This window comes from Phialemonium atrogriseum (genome assembly GCF_030411735.1).
Source record: "Phialemonium atrogriseum strain 8032-3 unplaced genomic scaffold QBC33scaffold_13, whole genome shotgun sequence".
NCBI classification, from domain to species: Eukaryota; Fungi; Ascomycota; class Sordariomycetes; order Cephalothecales; family Cephalothecaceae; genus Phialemonium; species Phialemonium atrogriseum.
In genome coordinates, this window is record NW_026848150.1 from 329,906 (window position 1) to 352,010 (window position 22,105).

At 57.2% G+C, this 22,105-nt stretch overlaps 7 protein-coding genes across 7 annotated transcripts; 4 read left to right on the plus strand and 3 right to left on the minus strand.

Annotated features, from left to right (window-relative positions):
* The first annotated feature begins 895 nt into the window (after nucleotides 1-895).
* On the plus strand, nucleotides 896-3,359 carry QBC33DRAFT_539071 (uncharacterized protein). Its single transcript, XM_060427953.1, has 2 exons — nucleotides 896-1,461; nucleotides 1,541-3,359. The coding sequence occupies exons 1-2, from the start codon at nucleotides 1,204-1,206 to the stop codon at nucleotides 2,993-2,995; spliced, it is 1,713 nt and encodes a 570-aa protein (XP_060283278.1). The 5' UTR covers nucleotides 896-1,203; the 3' UTR covers nucleotides 2,996-3,359.
* Nucleotides 3,077-5,848, minus strand: QBC33DRAFT_76208 (putative nucleolar complex protein 2 protein). The gene is made up of 2 exons (XM_060433049.1): nucleotides 5,697-5,848; nucleotides 3,077-5,649 (listed from the first exon to the last, which is right to left on the minus strand). Exon 2 carries the CDS (start codon nucleotides 5,499-5,501, stop codon nucleotides 3,159-3,161), a length of 2,343 nt encoding a protein of 780 aa, XP_060283279.1. The 5' UTR covers nucleotides 5,502-5,649; nucleotides 5,697-5,848; the 3' UTR covers nucleotides 3,077-3,158.
* On the plus strand, nucleotides 5,727-7,276 carry QBC33DRAFT_539076 (putative metallo-beta-lactamase family protein). Its single transcript, XM_060427954.1, has one exon. The coding sequence runs from the start codon at nucleotides 6,150-6,152 to the stop codon at nucleotides 7,110-7,112; it is 963 nt and encodes a 320-aa protein (XP_060283280.1). The 5' UTR covers nucleotides 5,727-6,149; the 3' UTR covers nucleotides 7,113-7,276.
* On the minus strand, nucleotides 7,138-10,524 carry QBC33DRAFT_539077 (glycosyltransferase family 90 protein). The gene is made up of 5 exons (XM_060427955.1): nucleotides 10,334-10,524; nucleotides 10,202-10,257; nucleotides 10,043-10,147; nucleotides 9,822-9,985; nucleotides 7,138-9,756 (listed from the first exon to the last, which is right to left on the minus strand). Exons 1-5 carry the CDS (start codon nucleotides 10,354-10,356, stop codon nucleotides 7,258-7,260), a joined length of 2,847 nt encoding a protein of 948 aa, XP_060283281.1. The 5' UTR covers nucleotides 10,357-10,524; the 3' UTR covers nucleotides 7,138-7,257.
* An 88-nt stretch (nucleotides 10,525-10,612) lies between these two features.
* QBC33DRAFT_539079 (zf-DHHC-domain-containing protein) lies at nucleotides 10,613-12,326 on the plus strand. The gene has a single exon (XM_060427956.1). The coding sequence runs from the start codon at nucleotides 10,707-10,709 to the stop codon at nucleotides 12,114-12,116; it is 1,410 nt and encodes a 469-aa protein (XP_060283282.1). The 5' UTR covers nucleotides 10,613-10,706; the 3' UTR covers nucleotides 12,117-12,326.
* On the minus strand, nucleotides 12,273-16,317 carry QBC33DRAFT_539081 (myosin-1). Its single transcript, XM_060427957.1, has 3 exons — nucleotides 16,117-16,317; nucleotides 12,782-16,061; nucleotides 12,273-12,719 (listed from the first exon to the last, which is right to left on the minus strand). Exons 1-3 carry the CDS (start codon nucleotides 16,117-16,119, stop codon nucleotides 12,367-12,369), a joined length of 3,636 nt encoding a protein of 1,211 aa, XP_060283283.1. The 5' UTR covers nucleotides 16,120-16,317; the 3' UTR covers nucleotides 12,273-12,366.
* A 2,880-nt stretch (nucleotides 16,318-19,197) lies between these two features.
* On the plus strand, nucleotides 19,198-21,552 carry QBC33DRAFT_76249 (FAD-binding domain-containing protein). The gene is made up of 5 exons (XM_060433050.1): nucleotides 19,198-19,450; nucleotides 19,516-19,770; nucleotides 19,837-20,246; nucleotides 20,306-21,124; nucleotides 21,197-21,552. The coding sequence occupies exons 1-5, from the start codon at nucleotides 19,350-19,352 to the stop codon at nucleotides 21,271-21,273; spliced, it is 1,662 nt and encodes a 553-aa protein (XP_060283284.1). The 5' UTR covers nucleotides 19,198-19,349; the 3' UTR covers nucleotides 21,274-21,552.
* The last annotated feature ends 553 nt before the right edge of the window (nucleotides 21,553-22,105 follow it).

Consider the following 22,105-nt stretch of genomic DNA (forward strand, 5'->3'; position numbering starts at 1 on the left):
TGTCAGCAGATTTCAGCTGGCCGTGCCTTCTTGGCACGCGTGACCCATATCGCAGCCGCAAGTTCCGAAATGAAGCAGTATCAGCAGCGGGCCGTTGCAGGCCGGCACTTCCTCCGTAGTGCTAGGGTAACTGTCAGCGTCCCGGCCCCGCAACGATGCCCGGCGCCGGGCAGCCCAAGGTAATAATTTCAATGTAGTCCACCATTCATATGAAGACGGGAGTCCGAGCTTGGGGTGAGCACAGACCGTACCGCCTCGCCGCAGATACGAGTACGAAGTAGGAGCCGGACCCCAGCACCGCTTTTCACACCCAGCGCAGCAGCCTAGAGCATCCATTCATTCCCATCCACCCAGTCTAGCAATGCTTTCTCTTTACACATCACACGAATCAGCTCATCCAATGTGGGCCAACTAACGCAGAAAACCCCCGTCATGGCTCCGTTAACATCGGACCCGCGCCAATTGCTGGTCGTGCTCAACCCCGCCCGCCGCAAGGCCCTGTACAATCTAGCCGATGAGATCACAGCCTACATGCGCTCGCAGCTCGAGCTGCCACGCCCAGAGGGAGGACCGTCCGACGCCGCGGCCGCCCGCCGCCCCGGCGACGCCCCGCTCTTTGCCCACCCCGCCAGCGACGCACCCACGTCCCCGCCGGCGGCAACGGCGGCGGCCGCGGCCGCCCCGCCGAGCCCGGAGCTGGCGCGGCTCCGGCGCGCGGCCCTCGCGCACTTCGACGCCTGGCGCAAGGGCGTGCTATCCAAGCTGAAGGAGATTCTCGCCGCGCCTGACGACCAGAAGATCGCCGACGAGCGCCGCAGGCGGTCGGACCGCATCGCCGCCGCCCGCGCCGAGCGGCCCGGCGCGGGGGAGGACCTGATCGACTTCGGCGGACCGGGGCCGGGGCCGGGGCGCGTCCCCGACGGCGACGCCGAAGCCGTGGCCCTGCAGCTCCTGTACCACCCGATCCCGACGCGCCTGACGACGATCCCCGCCGAGGACCGGAGGGAGGCCCTCTGCGCCGTGCTGCTCCTGCTCCTGTCCGGCGGCGACTACTCTGCCGACTCGAGGACGCTGGCCGTGTACCTCGCGTCCGCCCTGGAGCTGCCGCTCGCGGCGCTGGTACGCGAGGAGACGGAGATCGCGCGGTCGCTGGTCGAGACGTCCACGTCCGAGGCCGCGCAGCAACAGCAACAACAGCAGGCCATGTCCGCGGACGCGGAGGCGCAGAAGCGCAAGCAGGAGAACCAGAGTAGCCGCTTCTGGAAGGTCGGCCTGGCGTCCGTGGCGGGCGCAGCCCTCATCGGCGTCACTGGGGGGCTGGCTGCGCCGGTCGTGGCTGGCGCTATCGGCGGGCTCATGGGTACCGTTGGTCTCGGGGGGGTTGCCAGTTTCCTGGGCATCTTCTGGATGAATGGTGCCCTGGTGGGAACCCTTTTTGGGGCTTTTGGGGCCCGGATGACGGTGAGTTGGCGAATCCCCCCCAGCGTTTGCCCCTGCGGATAACGGGGAGGCTCGAGCCGGGCGCTAATCCTCTCTACAGGGCGAGATGGTGGATCAGTACGCCCGCGAAGTGGAAGACTTCCGCTTCCTCCCTCTGACGGACGAGTGGGGTAAGGAGTGCAAGAAGGGCGACAAGGAGTTGAGGCGCTTGAGGGTCATCATTGGCATAAACGGCTGGCTCACGTCGAAAGAAGACGTGACAAAGCCGTGGCGATTCCTCGGGGACGACTCCGAAGTGTTCGCGCTGAGGTACGAGATGGATCGGCTCCTGACTCTGGGTAAGTCCCTCGAAGGCCTTGTGTCGTCCACCGCCTGGTCTGTCGTGAAAGTTGAGATCCTCAAGAGGACCGTTCTGGCGACTCTGTGGTCAGCACTGTGGCCGGCATATCTGCTGAAGGCGGCTACATTCGTCGATAATCCCTTCAACCTCGCTCGCAACAGGTCCGAGAAGGCGGGCAAGGTCTTGGCCGACGCTCTGATCAACAAGGTTCAAGGCGAGAGGCCGGTGACATTGATCGGCTACTCCCTTGGGGCGAGAGTCATCTACTCGTGTCTTAAATCGTTGGCTGCTCGGCAGGCGTTCGGCCTGGTTGAGAATGTCGTCTTCATCGGCGCTCCTGTTCCTTCCAACCGGAGTCACTGGCAAATGATGCGGAGCGTCGTCTCGGGGAAGATGTATAACGTATACTCGGACAGTGACTACATCCTGGCTTTCCTCTACCGCGCGACCAGCATCCAGCTGGGCATCGCCGGGCTACAGGAGATCAAGGACATCGAGGGTGTGGAGAACCTCGATCTGAGCCAGGAGGTCCAGGGCCATCTACGGTATCCGGAGTTGGTAGGCAAGATTCTGGTTCGATGCGGATTTCCCAATATCAACGGATCCGACGGGCCTATCGAGAAGGAGACCAACGAGATCAGCCTTGAGGACTCGGATCGGAGCCAAGTCGGCACGCTCATCGACTTGGGCGACTTGGCCATCGCCGAACCTCCACAGCCCCAGCCGACCACGCGGGAGCAGGAAAAGGAAGCTGCGCCATTTCCCAGGCCGAAAGACTATGGCAGGAAGATGCAAACAGTGCTCACCCGGTCCAAACCCCAGGCCCTCGATGCGACTTTTGACCCCTTGGGGGTCCAAGCCGGGCCATCGCAGGAGCCGAGCCCGCCTCCTTACCGCGAAACACAACATTCCGTAGAATCTAGAGGCGACTCCAAATTCGTGATGGAGGGACCGAACATCAAGTACAGCGGCTCGGTCCGGGATTTGGCAATGGGGAAGCCGCCACCAGCGCCGGCCCAGGAAAGCTCTCCAGCCTCCAGCAAAGCAATCACAGATGAGTCCGGGCCGTCGTCGGCCGCTGCATCGGCTGAGAAGGTCCAGAATGACGATGGCCACGGGGATAGCAGCGAAGATGAAGATGGCTGGCGGATCAAGCTGGTTGATAACGATGAGGATGAGTTTGCGTATATGGAGCCAATACCCATGGAGGATTAGGATCAGTTTGTTTTAGTCGCGAGTTCCTTTTTAACCTGAGCCTATAGAGTACCTACCCTACCTATCTATGAAAGGAGTAGTGCAGTCGAGGCTCCAACGTGAATTTTGCACATGCAACCGTCACCGGATATGCGCAGCCACCCGGTGCACACAAAGTCGTACGTTACTCATCGCTATCCTCCTCATCATCCTCATCCTCATCATCTTCAATGTCGATCTCCTCTTCGTCGCTCCCCCTATTCTCTTCCTCGTCTGCCTCCCCACCGTTGCCGTTCAACTGCTCCCGCTCGTCTTCCTTCCGTTTCCTCTCGTCCTCCTTCCGCGCATCCTCCATCATCTTCTGCTTCTCTGCCCTCAACGTCCGCTGGGACACGACGAATGCGCCAAGCGGCGTCTTCTCCCACTCAAAGTCCTTGAGGAAGGCGTCCACCTGGTTCCTGTCCCTGGGCGCAAAGTCGACGCGGGCCCGCCTCTCCTCGATGAACTTGGCGTTGGCCTCGAGCTTCTGCACCAGCAGCACGAGGCTCGAGACCAGCTTGCCGTTCTTGTTGCCCGCGGACCTGCTCCGTGCGTCCTTCATCCAGCGCTTCAGCATGACCGTCACGGGCAGGGCGAACTCGGGGAACGCGATGTTGGTCGACCACAGGACGAAGTACTCGGACAGGAGCTCGACGACCTGGTCGCCCACGCCGTCCTGGTACACGCGCGTCCTGAGGTACGACTTCGGGGCCTTGTAGGCGACGTTGAAGTCCAGCTGCTTCAGCGTCGACGACTTTGGCGGCTTCTTCATCTCGGCCGAGTTCAGCACCTCGAGGAGGACGGATGCGAGGGGGATGTATGTCCCCGTCGAGCGGGAGAGCCGGAGGAGAGAGCGGATGAGCTGGAACCGCAGCGGGAAGTACATTGCCGTAGGGATGAGACGCATCGCCCCCAGGGTGACTTGGACGAGCGGGTATATCAGCAGCTTGAGCTGGCTTTCCTTGCCGGCTTCGGCTTCCTTCAGCGGGCTGCAGTGTTCCGAGAGCACGCAGGACCAGAAGTCGAGAGAATGGACATATTGCCAGTTGTAGACCTTCCTGTACGAGTCGTTCTTGTTGTGCACGATGCTGTTGCGCAGGTGAATCGCGAGTTGGCGGATGAAACTGAAGGCGGTCGTGTAGCCGATAGCCTGGTCGATTCCCCAGAGCTCGGCAGCCGAGTTCTTCATGAGGTTGATGCCTCGTACTGTGTTGACATTTGTGACGCGACACCCCTGAAGAAGGCCTTGATACGCCGCCCTGAGAACGGATTCTCTAATGCCCTTATCCCCGATCACCATCAGTCGCCGGAGGACAAGGAAAGCCGTGATTTTTATCGTTTCGCTGCTCGCCGACTGAGACCAAAAGGCCACCACGGTCTTGATAAGTGATTTCAGCAGCTTCCTAAAAGATAGGAGGTAAGGCAACAACGGGGTCAACGCCGATAACGTCAGCTTGAGCGTTGCGTCGTCGGACAATGTTCCGAGGAGGTGGATGATGGAGGCCGTGTAGCTCTTCATCAGGATAGAGAGAGTCTTGAACTTCTTGGTGTCGACAGAGACGTAGACCTTTCCAGCGGCTGATTCTTTGACGGGAAGGTGGTGCTGGAGAACCTCTGGGATCTGCTTGAGAGCGACGACGAGGATATCGTGGAAGACCTCGGGATCCGAGATGGAATAGCGCTGCGGCTTGTCGTCGTCCTCGTTGAGGTGCGCGGCGGACCGGAAAGCCAATACGACCTGGCGGGAAGCTCTCAAAGAATGGGTTTCAGCCATGGACTCCTTCCATTTTGCAACCAGTTCCTTGGTGAGTTCGTTGCCTTTTATCAAACCCTCGACTGAGTCGTCGCCTTCTTCGGCGGACGCCGCTCCCTTCTTCCTCTTCTTCTTGGGCTGTTCCTCCTCTTCACCGCCGCTGAGCTCATCGATCTCGGCAAGGTCTGCATCCTCGTCGAAGTCTAGGGCCTCGGGGTCATTCTCCTGCAAGAACTTGTAGAAGTCCGGGTCGTCTTTGGCGAGCGCATCCATGGCCGCCTTGCTCATGCCGGCATCCTCCTCGTCGCCATTGTCCGATTCCAGGTCGCTGTCGCTGGCCTCTGGCTGCTGTTCGGCCTCCGAGTCGGAATCGTCCTCTGATTTCTCTGCCTTCGCGGCAGGTGCTCCGTCCCGCTTCCGTTTGCCGAGTTTGCCTGCTGCCTTCGTCTCGGGCTTTTCACCGTCGAGGATCTCGAAACCGCCCTTGAAGAAATCATCGACGCTCATCTCGCTAGCCTTGGCACCGTTATTCTTCCTACCCGCTGCGGGAGCAGCTCCCTCCCCCTTCGCGCCTTTGAAGAACTGGTCATCTTGGGATCGCTTCGTCTTCTTCTTATCCTTGATTTGCATGCGCTGCTTGATTTTCGCCGTGGATTTCCTCCTCTCGAGAACCCCTTTCAGGTGCTTCTGCTCAAACTTCTTGGTCGCCTTCGCGTTCTTCTTTGTTTGAGCCATGGCAGCCGGGTATCGCTCAATCAATGGCTGGCTCGACTGCACAAGTGTTGGCACCAAGTAGGTATTGCTGCTTCAAAGTCAAAACTTTTTTTTCCTCTCGGGGGTGGGGCGTAGCCTTATCGTATTTCTTATCGGAAATGTCACTAGGCTATTTTGGGGTAAGTTTCCTTCCTGCACAGATCACGTACTACGTACCTAGTCAACTCCTCGTGCTGGGGCAGCCATCAAGAATCCTGTGACTTGACTCAATTCGAAAACCCCTTCGTTCAAGTTGGAATAAGGGGCATCTGGCAAGATGAGAGATACTGGGGAATCATTGGTAGATGAGTCTTAACTCTCTACCGCCTCTAAGCCCAACCTGGAAGGTAGTTAGTCTCGTTCTCGCAACATAGGCTATTTAGGGCAGGCAGTCCATCTTCAGCTGTGCTTTCGCCTCGTCGTTCCCCCGCTTACCCGACGTGGCTGAGAGGGTTGGACTTAGGAGGTATAGGTCGATCATCAGCTGGTCCGAACAACTTTGGGCTTTGTTCAGTAGTTCAGCCAGGAACTCCATTATATATATCCTGCATGTGGACAGAGTCGTAACCTCCTCCAGAGGCAGTAGAATCTAGCCCAGGTATCCATCTACACACAGCCAGACAATTCACAATGCCGTACGACCTCAAATCCACCGAGACGTGGCTCGTCTGCACGGCCTGCGGGACCCAGTTCCCCACGGCCGACCGCACTGCCGTCAAGACCTGCTTCATCTGTGACGACCCCCGCCAGTACACCCCGCCGGCGGGCCAGTCCTTCACCACGCTGGCCGACATCCGAGCCGCCGGGCACCGCAACGAGTTCCACTCCATCGGCACCGGCGGCGGGGGCGCGGGGCGGCGCCTGACCAGCATCGTGACGCAGCCCAAGCTCGCCATCGGCCAGCGCGCCATCCTGATCGAGACCCCCGGCGGCAACATCCTCTGGGACTGCCTGACCCTCCTGGACGACGCCACCGTCGCCGAGATCACCTCCCGCGGCGGCCTCTCCGGCATCGTCATCTCGCACCCGCACTACTACTCCACGCACGCCGACTGGGCCGCCGCCTTCGACTGCCCCGTGTACCTGGCGGCGGAGGACCGGTCGTGGGCGGCGATCCGGAGCCCGCGGCAGGTGTCGCTCGACGCCGTCGAGACGTCCATCCCGGGCCGGGGCGGCGCCGAGACGGGCGTCGTGGCCGTCAAGCTTGGGGGCCACTTCCCGGGCAGCCTGGTTCTGCTGGTCGGCGGGGGCAGCAGCAGCAGCAGCCTGCTGGTCGCCGACACGCTGCTGACGACGTTCGCGGGGATGGGCGGCTGGACGACCAACGCCGCCGGGGAGGCGAGGGCGCGACCTGCGGGGATGAACACGTTCGCATTCATGTGGAGCATCCCGAACTTTATCCCCCTGAGTGCCGACGAGCTGGCGAGGATGTGGGGGATCTTGGGGAGGTACGAGTTCCGGAGCACGCACGGGGCCTTCCACGGGCAGGACATCGAGGGTGATGATATGAAAGGGCGGGTTTTGGAGAGCATGCAGATCCAGACGAGGTATATGGGGTGGGGGGAGCACCCACTTCTCCAGGAGAAGGTGTAGGTAGGGTCGCTCTATGGTTACTGGCGCGGTGACCAAGATTGATATGAACCGAAGTTGGTGAGATCTCTGTACAGAAGCGGCAGGAAAATAAAAATATATACAAATGCTGCTGATGCTGTCACTGAGTTTACAGATCATTGCTACCCTACCCAAGTTGAAACCCGATCTTGTCCCTATCGTCGTCTATCAACCTACCCCATTCCAGCAGCAGCCGGAATAGATAGACCTCCATGTCCTCCCGTCGTAGAGCCCTAGCAGCCCACCGCCTCCCCTGGTCCGCGATCCACCTGGCATCTTCAATCCTAGCATCCATCTCGGGGTCCCGGCCGTTGACCGCCCCCCTGCCCTTCAACCCGGTGAAGTACGCCAGGGTGCTGTGGAGCGCGTGGTACCGTAGGTCGACGGGCACAAAGTGCACCCAAGGCATCACGCGCTCTGCATGCCACTCCCTGAACACGGACGTCACAAACGGCACGCTCGTCGAGCGCAGCGCCGGCACGAGGCCGGCCGGCGGACCGTCGTCGCTGTCCGTGAGGAGGACGTATCTGTTCCCGAGCGGTCTCGCTTCCGGCTTGAGGCCCAGTTCGTGCTGGGCCGCCTCGCAGGTCGCCTCAGTGCTGCTGCTGCAGGCTCCGTAGTCCTGGATGCCGACGTCGATGGGGAGGGCCTTGTTCACTTCCGAAGCGGGAACCGATTCGTAGGCGAACCGGTCCTTGTTCTCTTTCGTGGACAGTAGAAGCATTACCTTGTCTGATGCGGACGAGTTGTTGATGAGATGGACTAGTCGCTCCTGGTGCCCTCCATGAAGCAGCTCGTTGCTGAGACCTCGCGCACCGACGCTTCCCCGCCAGTACAATCTGTCTGACTTCATGGTAAAATCGGCTCCCGCATCGTCCGCCACGACGGTGTCGTTCGGTCGGGCCAGAGGTATGAGGATATCGCTATAGCTGCTAGTCTTGGATCTGCTAAAGACGGGCAGGAGATGTTGGAGGGGCATCAGGTCCGGGGGAGAAGCATGGAAAGCATGGAGACGATAGATATCTGGCTGGTGGCAAAGGTCCTGAGCGGCGTCCCACCCTTTGAGAAACTGCCCTTGTGACTGTGGCTTAGCACAGACTGAGCAGAAGTCTCGGATATTCCAATGGACGCCAGATCTTGCTCTCGACCCCGGGGGGCAAGTCAAGGCGGTCATTTGCCGGAAGGTTCGTACAGAGGTGGAGCCCGTATAGTCGACGAGTGGTACTTCTCCCCTTGGTGATGCCCCAGGTTGGGTATCCTCGACAGACGGTGGCGCTTCAGACCCTCGAGAGATGAGCTTTCTCAAACCGTGGTGCTTCCCGGTTTCGCCCAACCTATGCGTGCCGATCCACGGGGCAAGGACTCTCGGTCTTTCATTCAGATTAACTGCAATCTCCATGTTCGGCAGATGCCTGCCAAAGGTACTGATCATGCCAACGAGGTTATCCAGCACGGAGTGGTGGGGCGAGTCTTCAGGCTGCTTGTGCGAGGCGACGCCATTTTGAACTTTGACGAGTGCGATATCCGGCTGTGAGGCAACCAAAGCGACGGCTTGCCGGATCTCCTCGGGTGGAAAGGCCCAAAACGGGAGGGTATCGCTGCTAATCTGCGCAAAGTGATCGATAATGGGCGAGTTCCGTTCAGCGGCAAATCTGTACCAGGTGTCGAACTTTGGTGGAGGGTCGCGGCCATGGTTTCGCTCCTTGTATTCTTGCACGGCAACTTTCAGCGTCTTGCTCACGGCTGCATGGACCAGCCATCGATCTGCCTCCACGCGTCTGTCGTAGATAAGTCTCTCCAGCGGGTGGCTATCGAGCGACGGCTTCTTCACTAGGGAGAATATGGCGGAGGCTATAACAAGGATGAGTAGGAGCCCAACGAGGAATACGCGCCCCACGAACGCAACCGACCGAAGCCCGATGGTGTAGGCAAAGAAGACGAAACCGAGGCAGAGCAGAGACAGCGCAATGTTGGTTTCTAATCGCCATATATTCTCCCAAGTTCCAATAAGCAGCGTCCTCTGGGTCGTGGCCAGCAAACCAGACATGAAAACAAGAGTAGCAACGAATTTTGCGGGACCCTGTTCACACATGATGAAACCTGACGAGATGCAGAAGACGGAGAAGATGAACCCATCTGCAAATATGTCGAAGACATACAGCGAGTCAGGGGCCTTGTAATGGTGGGCGGTGGTATTCGACGGCCCGAACAGACCCAGTGTCAGGGACAGGAACCCCATGATCAGAGATGAGGACACAAAAATGCCGCTGAGGGTTTTCAGCCGGCTCCTGGTTGTTCGAGCCCAGGCGAGAATCCGCCAAAGCAGGATGGCGATGGTGGCATCCAGGAATAACCCGAGCCATTGCAGCGCAACAATAAGGGAGCCGCTGTCAAGACCGGAGCAAAAGAAAGTCGACCTGAGGTTTCGCTTCGAGATCAAGTGGGCGCCATAGGTAAAAGCTAGAGTGCTGATGACCAAGATGGGTCTAGAGTGCTTAAAGCTCTTCAGCCAGTCCAAGAAGTCCTCGAACAGTGTCTTCGGAAAGTCGTCGGGCTCATTTGCCTCTTGTCTAGACTTCCGTCCGGGCAGAAGTTCGTAGAAAAGAATGATCACGGGCAAGAAGCTCTGCGTTCGATCTATCATGAGACACACGGTCTATTGAGCTGTCACGAAGGGGAAGCTTGGCATACCTCGATGTCTGGAGCTGAGCACTGGAGGTCATAGGCAACTCGGTGGAACAACTCGAGCCTCAAAACGATGGCAAATATAAGAACAGGGAGGAAATAACGGCGTGGCCGTTTTGGCAGATTGCTCTGGGTGCCCCTGAGGAAGGGGGCGCTGCTTAGCTCGTCATCTGGGATGGAAGAATTAGCGATGAGGCTACCGTCTGAACGATGAGTCGCTGTCTTACCGAATCTCCCATTGGCGCCTGGCAGCCACACAGAGAAGAAACTGACGGCGAATGAAGCAATTCCCGTTATAAGGAGAATGAGCGAAGCAGAGAGTCGAGGATGATCTACAAGCCGCGGTTAGGAGTTTCGCCATACTTTAGAATTGACATCTCACTTACCTATTAAGGGATGTCTTTCGATGCTGTGAGACAGCCAAAGAAAGGAAGCAATAGCACTACAGCGCAGGTTGCATCAGCCACTGCGGCTCTCCGCGAGGATGAGGCCTCAAGGGTTTCGAAAGGGGCAAATACCAAAATGCTGCAAGCTGGGCCATCGTGCAGGCATCGACAAGCTCCAGGATCTTATACTCGGAGGGCCTATTAGTTCATCCCATTTTAAATTCCGACCCTAGATTGGATGATGAGGCCCAGTCTCTAAATAAAATCCATTTTATCAAGCCGTGATGATTATTCCTAAACTAAACCCTGTAACGGATCTGCCATTTGACGCGTTACACTCAGGATGAGGCGAGGTGTCGCCAAGTCACTAAAACCACACCCACACCACCTATCCCATTGGCGGACGTCATCAGCTGCCCACCACAGGTAGGTAGCTAGGCAGGTATTCATTCCCTCGACTCCCGACCTACAATTCGCATCTCGCATCACGCACGACAATGGCACGATGAGCTCCCTCAAAACCGGCCCTTCGACCCGAGGCCTCCAGATATTCGCCATACCAGGCGTCTGTCTCCTGGTGCTCTTCCAAGGCTACTTCTCGCAATGGCTCTTCTACACCTCCCCCGACCTCGCCCCGGGCCGGCTCACCACTCGTGAGGCCATCACCTTCAACGCCCTCCTCCTCTGCCTCTGGTGGACCTACTACAAAGCCTGCACCGTCGACCCGGGCCGCTACCACTACCCCACCCCGCCGCCCACCGACCCGGCCACAACGCCGACCACCCCGTCCACCCAACCCCCGCGCCGCTGGTGCAAGAAATGCCTCCAGCCCAAGCCCCCGCGCGCGCACCACTGCCGGCACTGCGGGCGCTGCATCCCCAAGATGGACCACCACTGCCCGTGGACCGGCAACTGCGTCTCGCTCGCGACCTTCCCGCACTTCCTCCGCTTCCTCGTCTGCGCGAACCTCTCCCTCTGGGCCCTCCTCCGCCTCCTCCTCGCCCGCGCCTCGGCCCTCTGGTCCGCCCGCGCCCTGCCCGCCTACCTGGGCCCCACGCCGGCCGTGATGGTGGCCGCGACGGCGCTGGCGCTCGTGTGCGCCGCCACGGCGCTGGCGCTGGGCCTGCTGCTCGCGTCCACGGTCAAGGGCTGGGTGTTCAACACGACCATGATCGAGGGGTGGGAGATTGAGCGGCACGAGGCCGTGCTGGATCGGTACGACAGAGGTGGGGGCCAGGGCCAGGGGGAGGGCCCGCCGCCGGTCCGCCGCGTCGAGTTCCCCTACGACCTCGGCCTGTTCGACAACATGGCCCAGGCCATGGGCACGCGCAACGTGCTGATGTGGTTCTTCCCGCTCGCGGGCGGTCCCTCCGTCGGCCCCACTGGCGCCGGCGCCGGCTGGGAGTGGGAGGAGAACGGCTTCAATGACGAGGAGGGCATGTGGCCGCCGCCGGACCCGGAGAGGGCGCGGCGGGCCGTCGTGGGGTGGCCCGGCGCCGCGTCGAGGATTGCGCGGGGTGACGGCGGTGCTTACGGCGGAGGCGGTGCGGGGTTTCGGGAGTACGCCTCGCCCGAGGAGGCCAAAGCCGAGTTCCGCAGGCGTCAGGAGGACGACCTCCGGCGGAGGGGCCAGGGACAGAGGTCCGGGATTATCGCCGAGCTAGAGGAGGACGAGGAGATGATGGTAGGCGACACGCGCGATGTCGAGTACGAGGGCAATGATTACGACTCTTACGAGGAGGGCATGGATGGGGAGCCTGGCTGGACGAATTCCGATGGTGATAGATTGCGGGATTACGGTGTGGACGAGGAGGTGGAGGATGAGGAACTGATACCCCTTGATCCGGACGAAGATGTCCCTATTGCGGAGTTGTTGCGAAGAAGGAAGGTCCTGACACGGGAAGATGATGTATAGGTATAATTTACGCAGCAAGAAATGGCATTCTTCTTCAAGACTCGGTTTACGAAGTTGCTTTGAAGAGGCGTCATCTTACCAGGTTTTGCCAATCAGACAAGTTTCCAACAGTGTCAGCTGCCATGGAGAGATGGTTCACAGAACGGAAAGGAAAGACGGTAGTCAATCTTGAACCGTGAATGGTCGGTCTATCACAACTAACAATCCATTATCATGACACAAATTCATCCATTCATGGGACACAGCTCAGCTACCAGTCCTCATCGTGATCCTTCTTAGCCATTGCGTTCTTTCGCGCCAGCAGGGCTTCGGCTAGGCCACCCGCAAGACTAGGAGTCGGGGTGGTGCTCCTGCTGCTCTCTGACCCATTGGCACCGTTCATGCTCATGCCTGAGTCCCGCTGTTGAAGTCCCGCCGGCTTCCTCCCGGCCGCAGGCCGTTTCGCCGGCGGCTGTGGGGCGGCGGGCTTTGCTCGTGCGGTGCTGTTCTGTGACGGCGGAGGTGGTGGTGGGCGTGGTGCCACTACTGGCGGGGGAGCCTGTTCTTCGACATACGCAGCTGGGACCCAGGCTTGTTGCCCTCCCTTCTTCGCAAGCCACCAACCTATAGAGCCGTTAGCAGACACATTCAACAAGTTCTAAACTGGGTGTGTCCTCAAAACTTACCGTTGCTCTCCTTTTGAACGATCTCGACCAGTTGGCCAGCCTTGATGGACATCTCATTCTCCTTCTGGCCTTCAAAGTCGTACAGCACTTTGGCCATTATCTTGGCCTTGGCTGGGGGTGCTGCGGGTGGAGGTGGCGGTGGGGCCCTGACAGCTGAGGAATTGGACTGGTGTCGAGTGTGGGAGGGTATGCCCACAGATGCCGCCGCAGATGCCATTGGGTGTTGGGGAACAGGGCGTGAGGATGATGCACTGGGCCGAGGCTGAGCACTGCGGTTCCCAGTTACCCGCGATGGTCTGCCATTAGGGCCACCAGGCTTGATGAGTTTGCCTCGTGTGATCGGTCTTGGTGGGACTGGCTTGCCCTTGGGTGTCGGCCGGGAGACCGAGTTCGGCGGTTCCCCTGGCTGAGTGTGGACAGCACCGCTCTTGTAAAAGTCCGCCGGGCTTGGTGAATCCTTGAGGACCTTGACCATTTGCATCTTCCCGGGCTTCTTGGCATACTCAATGCTATCAGCAATGCGCAGATTGAAGCCAGCAGGCATTACCCTCTGCATCTGTGTGAACATCTCTGTCTTGAACACACAGGTCAGAAGAGGATCAGCCTCCTGCTGCGAGCCAATGCCGAGAGAAAACCAGTCATCCCGGCAAGTGGAAGTACCAATAAACTTGATAGCCCCAAGGGGGACGGACCGCTCGATGGCGATTTGCACCTGATGCTGCACCATCATCTGCGCAATGACGTAGAACTTGCCGTTCGTCACAACGAGGATACGAGGGCTTGGCTTGCTGGATCGTCCAAACTTGGCCTCTAGGACCTCGCCCCGGCAGGAAAATACGGCCTTCTCGTTGTGACTGAGGTTGATGGCATTTCGAATCTGGGCTCCGGGACCCGTGCTGGCATTGATACCGAGATAGTCGCCCAGGAAACGTCGGGATCCCAAAAGACTCATTCTCCGTCTTTCCTTGCGTCCTCCGAGCACCCTGTGACCGTGGTCTCTGAGCTGCAGGTACTCGGCACCGACACGCTTCTTTCTCCAGAAGCGCTGGATCCGGGTGGCAGACTCTGCCCGGTAGGCGAGGTAGGCCCTCCACATGCGCTGGATACGGGTGGCCATGTTGTGCCAGTATCGATCTCTCATGTGCTCCAGGGCGAACAGGGTCTCCGGGGCCTTGATAAACGCCTTGGTGACGCCCAACTGCCATTCCTCCTGAGGGATGCTAGTGTCCTTGAGGATCTGCTTGACAGCGGCTTCGTACGAGCCTTGCCATGTGTATTCGCCAGCATATGAGGTGGCCGGAGAGAGCAAGAAGAAGCGGTCCACAAACTTCTCAAACGACTGGCGGTAGGCGAAGCCCGCTCGGCGAATGCGCACGTTCTCCTGGAGGCCGAGGTATTTGATCTGGTGGAGGACGTTGGGCACATTGTACTCGGAAGGAGACTTGTTCTCGTTCGGCTTAATCGTTCGGATATAGGATGGCTGGCACTTCATCAGCGTCTCAACCAAGGCGTTGGCTGATTGCCTAATCCTGTCTCCGGCAGATGGCGGCTGCTTCCGGTTGTCCTGGTCGACCTGGTGCGGGAAGATGGTGTGGACGAAGGGGTTTTGACTCGCTGAGAACAGGTTGAGTAACCCCTTTAAGAGTTGGTCTTTATTCTTGTCCGTGATTCCCTCGACGGTATAGCTAACATCACCGGCGTAATGCTTGACGATGAAACTGCCTTGCCTCGGCGTGAGATGTGGGTTGGACATGCCGTTGATGCTCTGCATGAAGGTGCGATCGCAAGCAGCTGGGTCGGCATGGGCCGTCTTGGTAGCATCCTTCATGGCCGAGAAGACACCGGGGGGCCTGATGGATTCGATCAGATCGCACACCACCTTGTTGTCAAAGTACGAGATGGGCGTCCACTTGATCTGCTCCCTCGCATATTCCTCCTGCTCAGTCTTAAGGGTCAACTGGATAAAAATCTGTTGCAGCTTCTCGTTGACATAGTTGATGCAGAGCTGTTCAAAGCTGTTCTTCTCGAAGATCTCGAAGCCGTAGATATCGAGAATGCCGATCGAGTTGGACGCCGCTTGCCTGGCCTTCAGCGATTGGTTTATTCTCTCGACAATCCAATCGAACAAATTGCTGTAAATAGCCTTGGCCAAGGCATCCCTGGTCGCCACGGCCTGGGCGACGTTTGCTGGGGATTCGATAACCTCGCCGCTCCGCGGTGTCAGGATCCGAATGGTGATGGCATTGACCAGCTGCTTCGGATCGACCTCAAGCAGATACGCCAGGAAATCCACGACAGACTGGTCGGAGACGGCGGCATATCCGCTATCGTCCTCGCGGAATACCAAATTACCCGTCCACAGGACGGCGGCGAGCATACGGAAGATACTATCTTGCTCAGCTTGCGACAGACCAATAATCTTCATCGCGTTGAGAGTGTCGTTGAACTCGGCCAGATCGTCGATCCCGTCGACATTGAAGCACTTTGACCGGCTCGTATAGATGTATGTCTCGGGCGTCTGGACCCCAAAGGACTCCCGGTAGTGCTGCGATGCCCCCTTCGTAAACTGGTAGAAGATGTGGAAGTTCCGCTCGTTGGCAATCTGACCCACGACTCTCGACTTCTCCAGAAGGTAGTTGGTGATGTCCGCCCCTATCGGTTCACCCTGGGTATTGAAATGGATCTGGAGATACTTTCCGAAGCGGGATGAGTTGTTGTTTCGCAATGTCTTTGCGTTTCCGAAGGACTCGAGCAAGGGGTTAGTAGCCAGCACCATGTCCTTGATTTCCTTGATGTCGCCCGACTCGCCGCCAGAAACATTTGCGATGTACTGCATGATCCGCTTTGCAGCCTCGGTCTTGCCGGCGCCCGATTCCCCAGAAATGATGACACACTGGTTTTCCTTGTAGGCCTTCATGTTGTAGTATGATGCCTCGGCGATGGCAAACACATGAGGGGGCATCTCCAGCCGGTTCTTCCCCCTATAGCTGTCCAGGACTTGGTCGGTATAGATGCCCAGGTCCCGGAAGGGGTTGACGGAAACCAGCACATGGCCAATGTATGTGTAGATCTCGGCGCCCTCGAACCTCTTCTTCAGATTCTCATTGATAGCCTCGTTGGAGACTTTGCTCAAGAGGGTCAAATCCGAGACTCCGATCTGCTTCTTCTTGGTGGTCTCGAAAGTCGCCTTCTTCGGTTTGGCACCAGAGCTTGCTTGGGCGCCTCCTCCAGCAGATCGGTCTGCCCTGGTGGCCTTGTCCTTTACGCGTCGAGTGATACCCTGATCGTTCTGTTAAACAAGTGTCTGGCGGCATCTGCGACGAAGCCCGACTTACCATGTTGGGCGGGACTGGCGGAATGGAGCGCGAGGGACAAGCAAATGATAAAGGCGCGTCTCTCGCAGCACTCCTGCCAGAGACGTGAATGGAGCGACAGGTAGTTTGGGGGGATTTCTTTTTGTTTCGTGCTCAAAGTCAAAGTCGGGAGTTAATCTGAAGCCTCGATGAGGCGTAATTGCTGCGCCTCGTGTGAAACATGGTGCCTGACGATGGATCGAAAATGACTAACGCCGGGGTACGTAATTAGTGCAAGACACCACCTAGGAGTGGCGCAGGAGGTGGGGCTGGATTTCTCCAAAGATGGCTGGCGCCAACGCTCCAACTTGAGGCGCCAGCGTCACAGCAAGACTCAGTTCAACTGATAATCAATCATAGATTCCTACGTTCTTACAAGTCTTCGCCGTTCAACTTAGAGGTTTGCGTATAAACACACAAGAATTGCATGGATCTCCCATTTACAACCCTCCATGATGTCCATACTGGAATTCCGGATCTCGAACTTCTTGACCACCTGGGCCGAACTCCCTCTGCTTCTAGGTAGATAATAAAGGCATGCCTACAAATAACCTACAGAGGGGCTTCTTTTTCCTTCATTTTTCGGAGCCAAGAATTTCGACTGCAACAAGTGGAGCCTCCATGATGCAGCTTCACCGGGCTACCTGCAGATATATTATAGCAGGCCTGGGAAGGCCCCGCCGTTACTATTGCCCCTGATGTTGCTTGCTGTTGCCATCATCGCTATCGCCCTCAATTGCTGTTGCTGCTCTCGTCAGTCACTGTCGCTGTCGCCGTCCACCTGGCAGGAACTAATCGGCATGTGAACCTGCCATCCATCAACCTTGGAGGAAGTGCCTATTCATCTCAGAAGGAAACCATACTTTCCGCGTCTGCAGAGCTTGGCCTGCTTATTCTTGTTGTTCAGCGACGTCCCTTCCAGGGTAACCAACCTTTCAGACTGAACCGTTACCCTAGCCGTCCAAGTGGTGGTCGATCAGACCTTCCCTGCACCGTTTAGAGGAGACGGGCTGATGGCAACAGTTGCATGTCATCAATGGCGGTACTGCGAATGCACCGACTTTGTACGGCACTCTGAGCCCACGATCCTTATCATTCGAGGCCCTGTTCCAACCTTTTGCGCATTGCCTGGCTGTGGGAGACTCGCAAACTAGAGATCAGGCCGTCTTCCCAGTCGACAGGTATTATCTACCGTCTGACTGTTCGCCTGATGTCAGGATGTTGACTCCCTTGGCTCGAGCATGCTACAGACAGAGATGGGAAGGCTTGAATCCAACACATGAAACCTCCGTGAGGCCTTTTAAGCCAAGCCGGGCAGCATCGAATCAGAGGTGGCGCTCAATGCGTTCTGTCAGCATGATCGGCATCGACGGTGCGCAGTATCCAGTCCACACCTTAATGGCAATAAGAACGACAAGCAGTCGATCTCTAAACACCGCTCGAATGACTGGGGGTGCAGAGAGAGAACCTGAGCACGGATCATCCCGCTGAAGATGCAGACGGGAGCCAACCTGATTAGCCAGAGAAAACCAGCCTCATCCTTCATCCCTCATCATCCCACATCCCACCCTTGATCTCATCACTGGGTCATATGATGATGAGGCCACAAATTCAACAAAAGGATGGTCACGTCAAGCACAAGCCTTCCACCTCTTGGTGACGGTTAGGGGCCAAAATCCAGGGGGGCAGAAATTCCAAATCAGGCGAAAGCTGGCGATGAAAGCTTCTCCGTGGCATACATGGCATGTTTTGCAGTACGATGATGAGCTGGAGAACAGAAAACCTCCGTGGAGATGTCCCAGTCCCAAGATGACTCGAGATGCTTGATGAAGGCCATCATCATTTCTTCTATTACTACTGTACGGATAACCTTCGGGTTCTTCCACGGGGTTGCCAAGCTGAGCCAAGATACAGCGCCGCACGGCCTGACAAGGATCTATCTCGCTTAAGGACCCCCTTCCCCTTGGGCCTTTTTCCTCGTGGGCTGAGTTGTTGTGATTGGCCAATCTTGATAACCTGCAACAAGACTATATCCGAATTAAGTCTAGTGTCTCTAGCGTGGCTTGACAGGACACTCTGGAACACTCACCTGGCGAATCCGGTCTCTTTTGCTGCCGGCTCCACTCTGCCTGTAAGCGCCCGAGACTTCGGTCACAGCCTAGCGCAAGTATTTTTGGGTTTCCATCTCTCAACTTTGGGGTAGGATAGGATGGTTCTCATGGGAAGTGTTACCTACTTCTGTGAGCCGTCCCCCCCGAGCTCATGTCTTTTCCTCTTTCCCTCTGTTAGACCTCTCCTTAAAAATTAATGCAAAATGCCGTTTTCTAATCCATATGTATGGTATAAGCAGTGACTCGTCTTGACAATCCTGGTGTCTTTGGTTGGCACCAATCCTTGTGCACCAACCCCCCCGCCCCACCCCTTCTCCAAGCCGAAACACCACAATTGTGCCCTCATCAAAGCGTCTCTAACACGGCCCGTGTCAACATACTCCTGGTCATCTTGTCAGAAGTCCCTGCCATCTGATAGCAGCCTCTGTCGGAGGGCCTTGATAAAGGCCCCTGTCCTCAAACCCCCTCCTACTTCGTACGTCTGATCTACCATCTTCCTAGGCTAGGATCATCCACTAAGTCCTCGCCTCCCGCTCAGAACCCCGTTGCGGACTAGGAGGTTTCAAGGACAACTGACATCCGAAGATTTGGCCCTCCGGTCTGCATTGCTGTGGGGTGTAGCCCGTGCAGACAACCCCATACCGGCAACAACCCAAGCTTGCGGTCGCTGCAGACCTCCTTTATGACTTTCTGCCCACCCTCTCATCCCATTCCGGATCCTGTTCTTCCTTTCTCCCTTCACTTGGCGAGGTAGAAGAATCGACGCTCCTGTTTTGGACTTCTCTCTTCTCCCCACCATTCCTTTCCCCCTAGCTGCTGGCTCAGATCGCTCTTTTTTGGTTCTCTTATACCTACCGGCTCGAGTCGATTCCTCGCTTTAGTCGTTGGACATTGTAGAGTTGTTGTTCTTTTATTTTAATTGGGAGGAGCTAGATCAGGACTTTGGTTACCTGGGGAATCGCCTTCGTCACGCTCTCTTCTGCAGCCGCAGCCATCCGAGATCGTCGGTCCCGCCTCCATCGTGGTCCCGAGTCGACGCACCCGAGTCGCAGGTCGACACCTAATTGAGTGGTTTTTCGAGCAAGAGGAGGAGCCGTCGCCATCATGCCGTTCTTGGAGCTGCTGAAGAAGCAGTTCACGGGGACGAAGCTGCTCTTCCATTTCCTGTTTTGGACTTTCCACTGGGGTATCTTTGCATACGGATGGTATGTCTCTGGCTCATTGCGGGCTTTCTTGGGCAGCAGCCAGATGCTGACGGCGTCGTTACTAGGTATAAGCAGGCGGCCGATCCACGCCTGGCAGGCTTGAACACCCTGCAATACTCGGTTTGGATATCCAGAGGAGCCGGCTTGGTCCTGTCCGTCGATGGGATGCTCATCTTGCTCCCGGTATGCCGGACCATCATGAGATGGGTTCGCCCAAAGCTCAGGTTCCTCCCACTCGACGAGAACATCTGGTTGCACCGACAGCTTGCCTACTCCATGCTCATCTTCACCATCTGTCACACGACGGCCCATTACGTCAAGTATGATCCCACCCGCCATCTCCGCTTTGGCTGGCATGGCCCACGAGTCATCTAACATGCTTGCAGCTTCTACAACGTTGAGCAGACTCAAATCCGCCCCGTCACCGCCCTGCAAATCCATTACACACAGCCCGGCGGCATCACCGGCCATCTCATGCTCTTCTGCATGCTTCTCATGTACACAACTGCCCACTATCGCATTCGTCAGCAGTCGTTCGAAACCTTTTGGTACACCCACCACCTTTTTATCCCCTTCCTGCTCGGTCTCTATACCCATACCGTGGGCTGTTTCGTCCGAGACACGGCCGACGGCTTCTCGCCCTTCGCCGGCGCAGACTACTGGACGCACTGCATTGGCTACCTCGGCTGGAGATGGGAGCTCTTCACTGGCGGTGCCTATCTTTTCGAACGGCTCTATCGCGAGATTCGCGCACTGCGCCAGACCAAGATCACCCGCGTTGTGCGACACCCATATGGTAGGATTCCCTCGCGCGCCCCGCCTTTCTGAGAAACGGGAGATTTAACAATGCCCTAGATGCCGTCGAGATCCAATTCAACAAGCCCTCGTTCAAGTACAAGGCAGGCCAATGGCTGTTTTTGCAGGTCCCATCTATCTCCAAGTACCAGTGGCACCCCTTCACCATCACGTCTTGCCCGTATGACCCGTACGTCTCGGTCCACATCCGCCAGGTCGGTGACTTCACGAGGGCACTTGGTGACGCCGTTGGTGCCGGTGCTGCGCAGGCCAAGCTCTATGACGGCGTTGACCCTTTGGGAATGTACGAGGTCGCGCTTCAGAACGGGGAACAGATGCCTACTCTGCGCATCGACGGACCATATGGTGCCCCTGCCGAGGATGTCTTTGAGAACGAGATTGCCGTTTTGATCGGTACCGGTATTGGTGTCACGCCTTGGGCCGCCATCCTGAAGAACATCTGGCATCTGCGGAATGGCCCCAACCCACCCACCCGCCTCCGCCGTGTTGAGTTCATCTGGGTCTGCAAGGACACGACCTCGTTCGAGTGGTTCCAGACGCTTCTGTCCTCGCTCGAACAGCAGTCAACTGATGCAGCTCGAGTCCCTGGCTCGTCTGGCGTTGAATTCCTGAAGATCCACACCTATCTGACCCAGAAGCTGGATATGGATACCACCCAAAACATTGTCCTGAACAGTGTCGGTGCCGACCTCGATCCTCTCACTGAGCTCAAGTCCCGGACCAACTTCGGCCGCCCCAACTTCAACAAACTGTTCGCCGGCATGCGTGACGGTATCTTGGACCGAAGCTATCTCAATGGTCTGGAGGGCAGCATGAGGACGACTGTGGGTGTGTACTTCTGCGGTCCTTCTTCAGCGGGTAAGTTCTCTTCCTTCGTCCCAAGCCTTTTTTCCCTCCCCTCGGATATCCCCCACTAACGCATGATTACAGCTCGTGATATCAAGAAGGCGACCAAAGCGGCAACGGTCCGCGAAGTGCAGTTCCGCTTCTGGAAGGAACATTTCTAGTTGTACATATTCTACATTCTGTGTGTCCTCCAAACAAGCCGTCGGTGGATTCATCACACGGTGGATTCTGTACAGCTAGGGAGAGCTTTCGCCCCGGAATCGACTGGGCCAGACATCCCAACTAACGGCGAAGCGCCGAGGAGATGGGGGAGCGGGTTGCCCATTGGGGGGCGAGGATGGCGTTTCATGCACTCAAATCACACAATGTTGCATTTCATCTACACTCTACCTACGTCAACAATTCGACCGCCATCTCAGGAGCCTCGTGGGGAAGGAGAATGCGGGGCATGAAGCGCCTTGATTTCCACCAACAGGTCAACGAGTGCAAGCTTGCACAGGCTTGTCAGGAAGCGCCTCTATCTTGTCATTTTAGAAGCTCTGGATTGTAGATGAGCAGATTTCTTCGAGAAGGGGAAGGCTGTATGTTGTACGTACATGGTCGTATGTTGATCATCATAAACAAGGAAACACTTTCTCTTCAGCGTTGTATTGCAAGTTTGATCCATCAACGACGTCCTGCACTGATTACCCCCTATTCTCAAAGCTGAGAATGAGAATATGGGCACCGGCCGGCAGAGCCTGTCCAAACCTGTGCCGAAACATGGCCCGATCAACCGAGTGATATCGAACCAATCGAGTCTCAGTCAAGCCCCGAAACGTTCAGCGTTACAGGTTCACAGTGTCCGGGGAACGGCCCCCCTGGCTAGCAAGGGCCCATGGTGAAACTGGTTTGATGTTATCGGCAAGTGACACTCATATCGAGATCTGAAGATGGGAAACCGAAATTGAAAGATGGGAAACTGGCAAAGTCGCATACCTGTGTCGCCACTGT

Coding starts and splice junctions, on each gene's coding strand:
- QBC33DRAFT_539081 (XM_060427957.1), bottom strand. Junction 12,720..12,781: donor CGTTCAAAAGGAGAGCAACG/GTAAGTTTTGAG, acceptor ACGGCTCTATAG/GTTGGTGGCTTGCGAAGAAG.
- QBC33DRAFT_539071 (XM_060427953.1), top strand. CDS start 1,204: ATGTCCGCGGACGCGGAGGCGCAGAAGCGCAAGCAGGAGAACCAGAGT. Junction 1,462..1,540: donor CTTTTGGGGCCCGGATGACG/GTGAGTTGGCGA, acceptor TCCTCTCTACAG/GGCGAGATGGTGGATCAGTA.
- QBC33DRAFT_539079 (XM_060427956.1), top strand. CDS start 10,707: ATGAGCTCCCTCAAAACCGGCCCTTCGACCCGAGGCCTCCAGATATTC.
- QBC33DRAFT_539076 (XM_060427954.1), top strand. CDS start 6,150: ATGCCGTACGACCTCAAATCCACCGAGACGTGGCTCGTCTGCACGGCC.
- QBC33DRAFT_76208 (XM_060433049.1), bottom strand. CDS start 5,501: ATGGCTCAAACAAAGAAGAACGCGAAGGCGACCAAGAAGTTTGAGCAG.
- QBC33DRAFT_76249 (XM_060433050.1), top strand. CDS start 19,350: ATGCCGTTCTTGGAGCTGCTGAAGAAGCAGTTCACGGGGACGAAGCTG. Junction 19,771..19,836: donor ACGACGGCCCATTACGTCAA/GTATGATCCCAC, acceptor ACATGCTTGCAG/CTTCTACAACGTTGAGCAGA. Junction 20,247..20,305: donor CGTTGTGCGACACCCATATG/GTAGGATTCCCT, acceptor ACAATGCCCTAG/ATGCCGTCGAGATCCAATTC.
- QBC33DRAFT_539077 (XM_060427955.1), bottom strand. CDS start 10,356: ATGGCCCAGCTTGCAGCATTTTG. Junction 10,258..10,333: donor GCCCAGCTTGCAGCATTTTG/GTATTTGCCCCT, acceptor CCTGCGCTGTAG/TGCTATTGCTTCCTTTCTTT. Junction 9,757..9,821: donor GCTCAGCTCCAGACATCGAG/GTATGCCAAGCT, acceptor GATCGAACGCAG/AGCTTCTTGCCCGTGATCAT.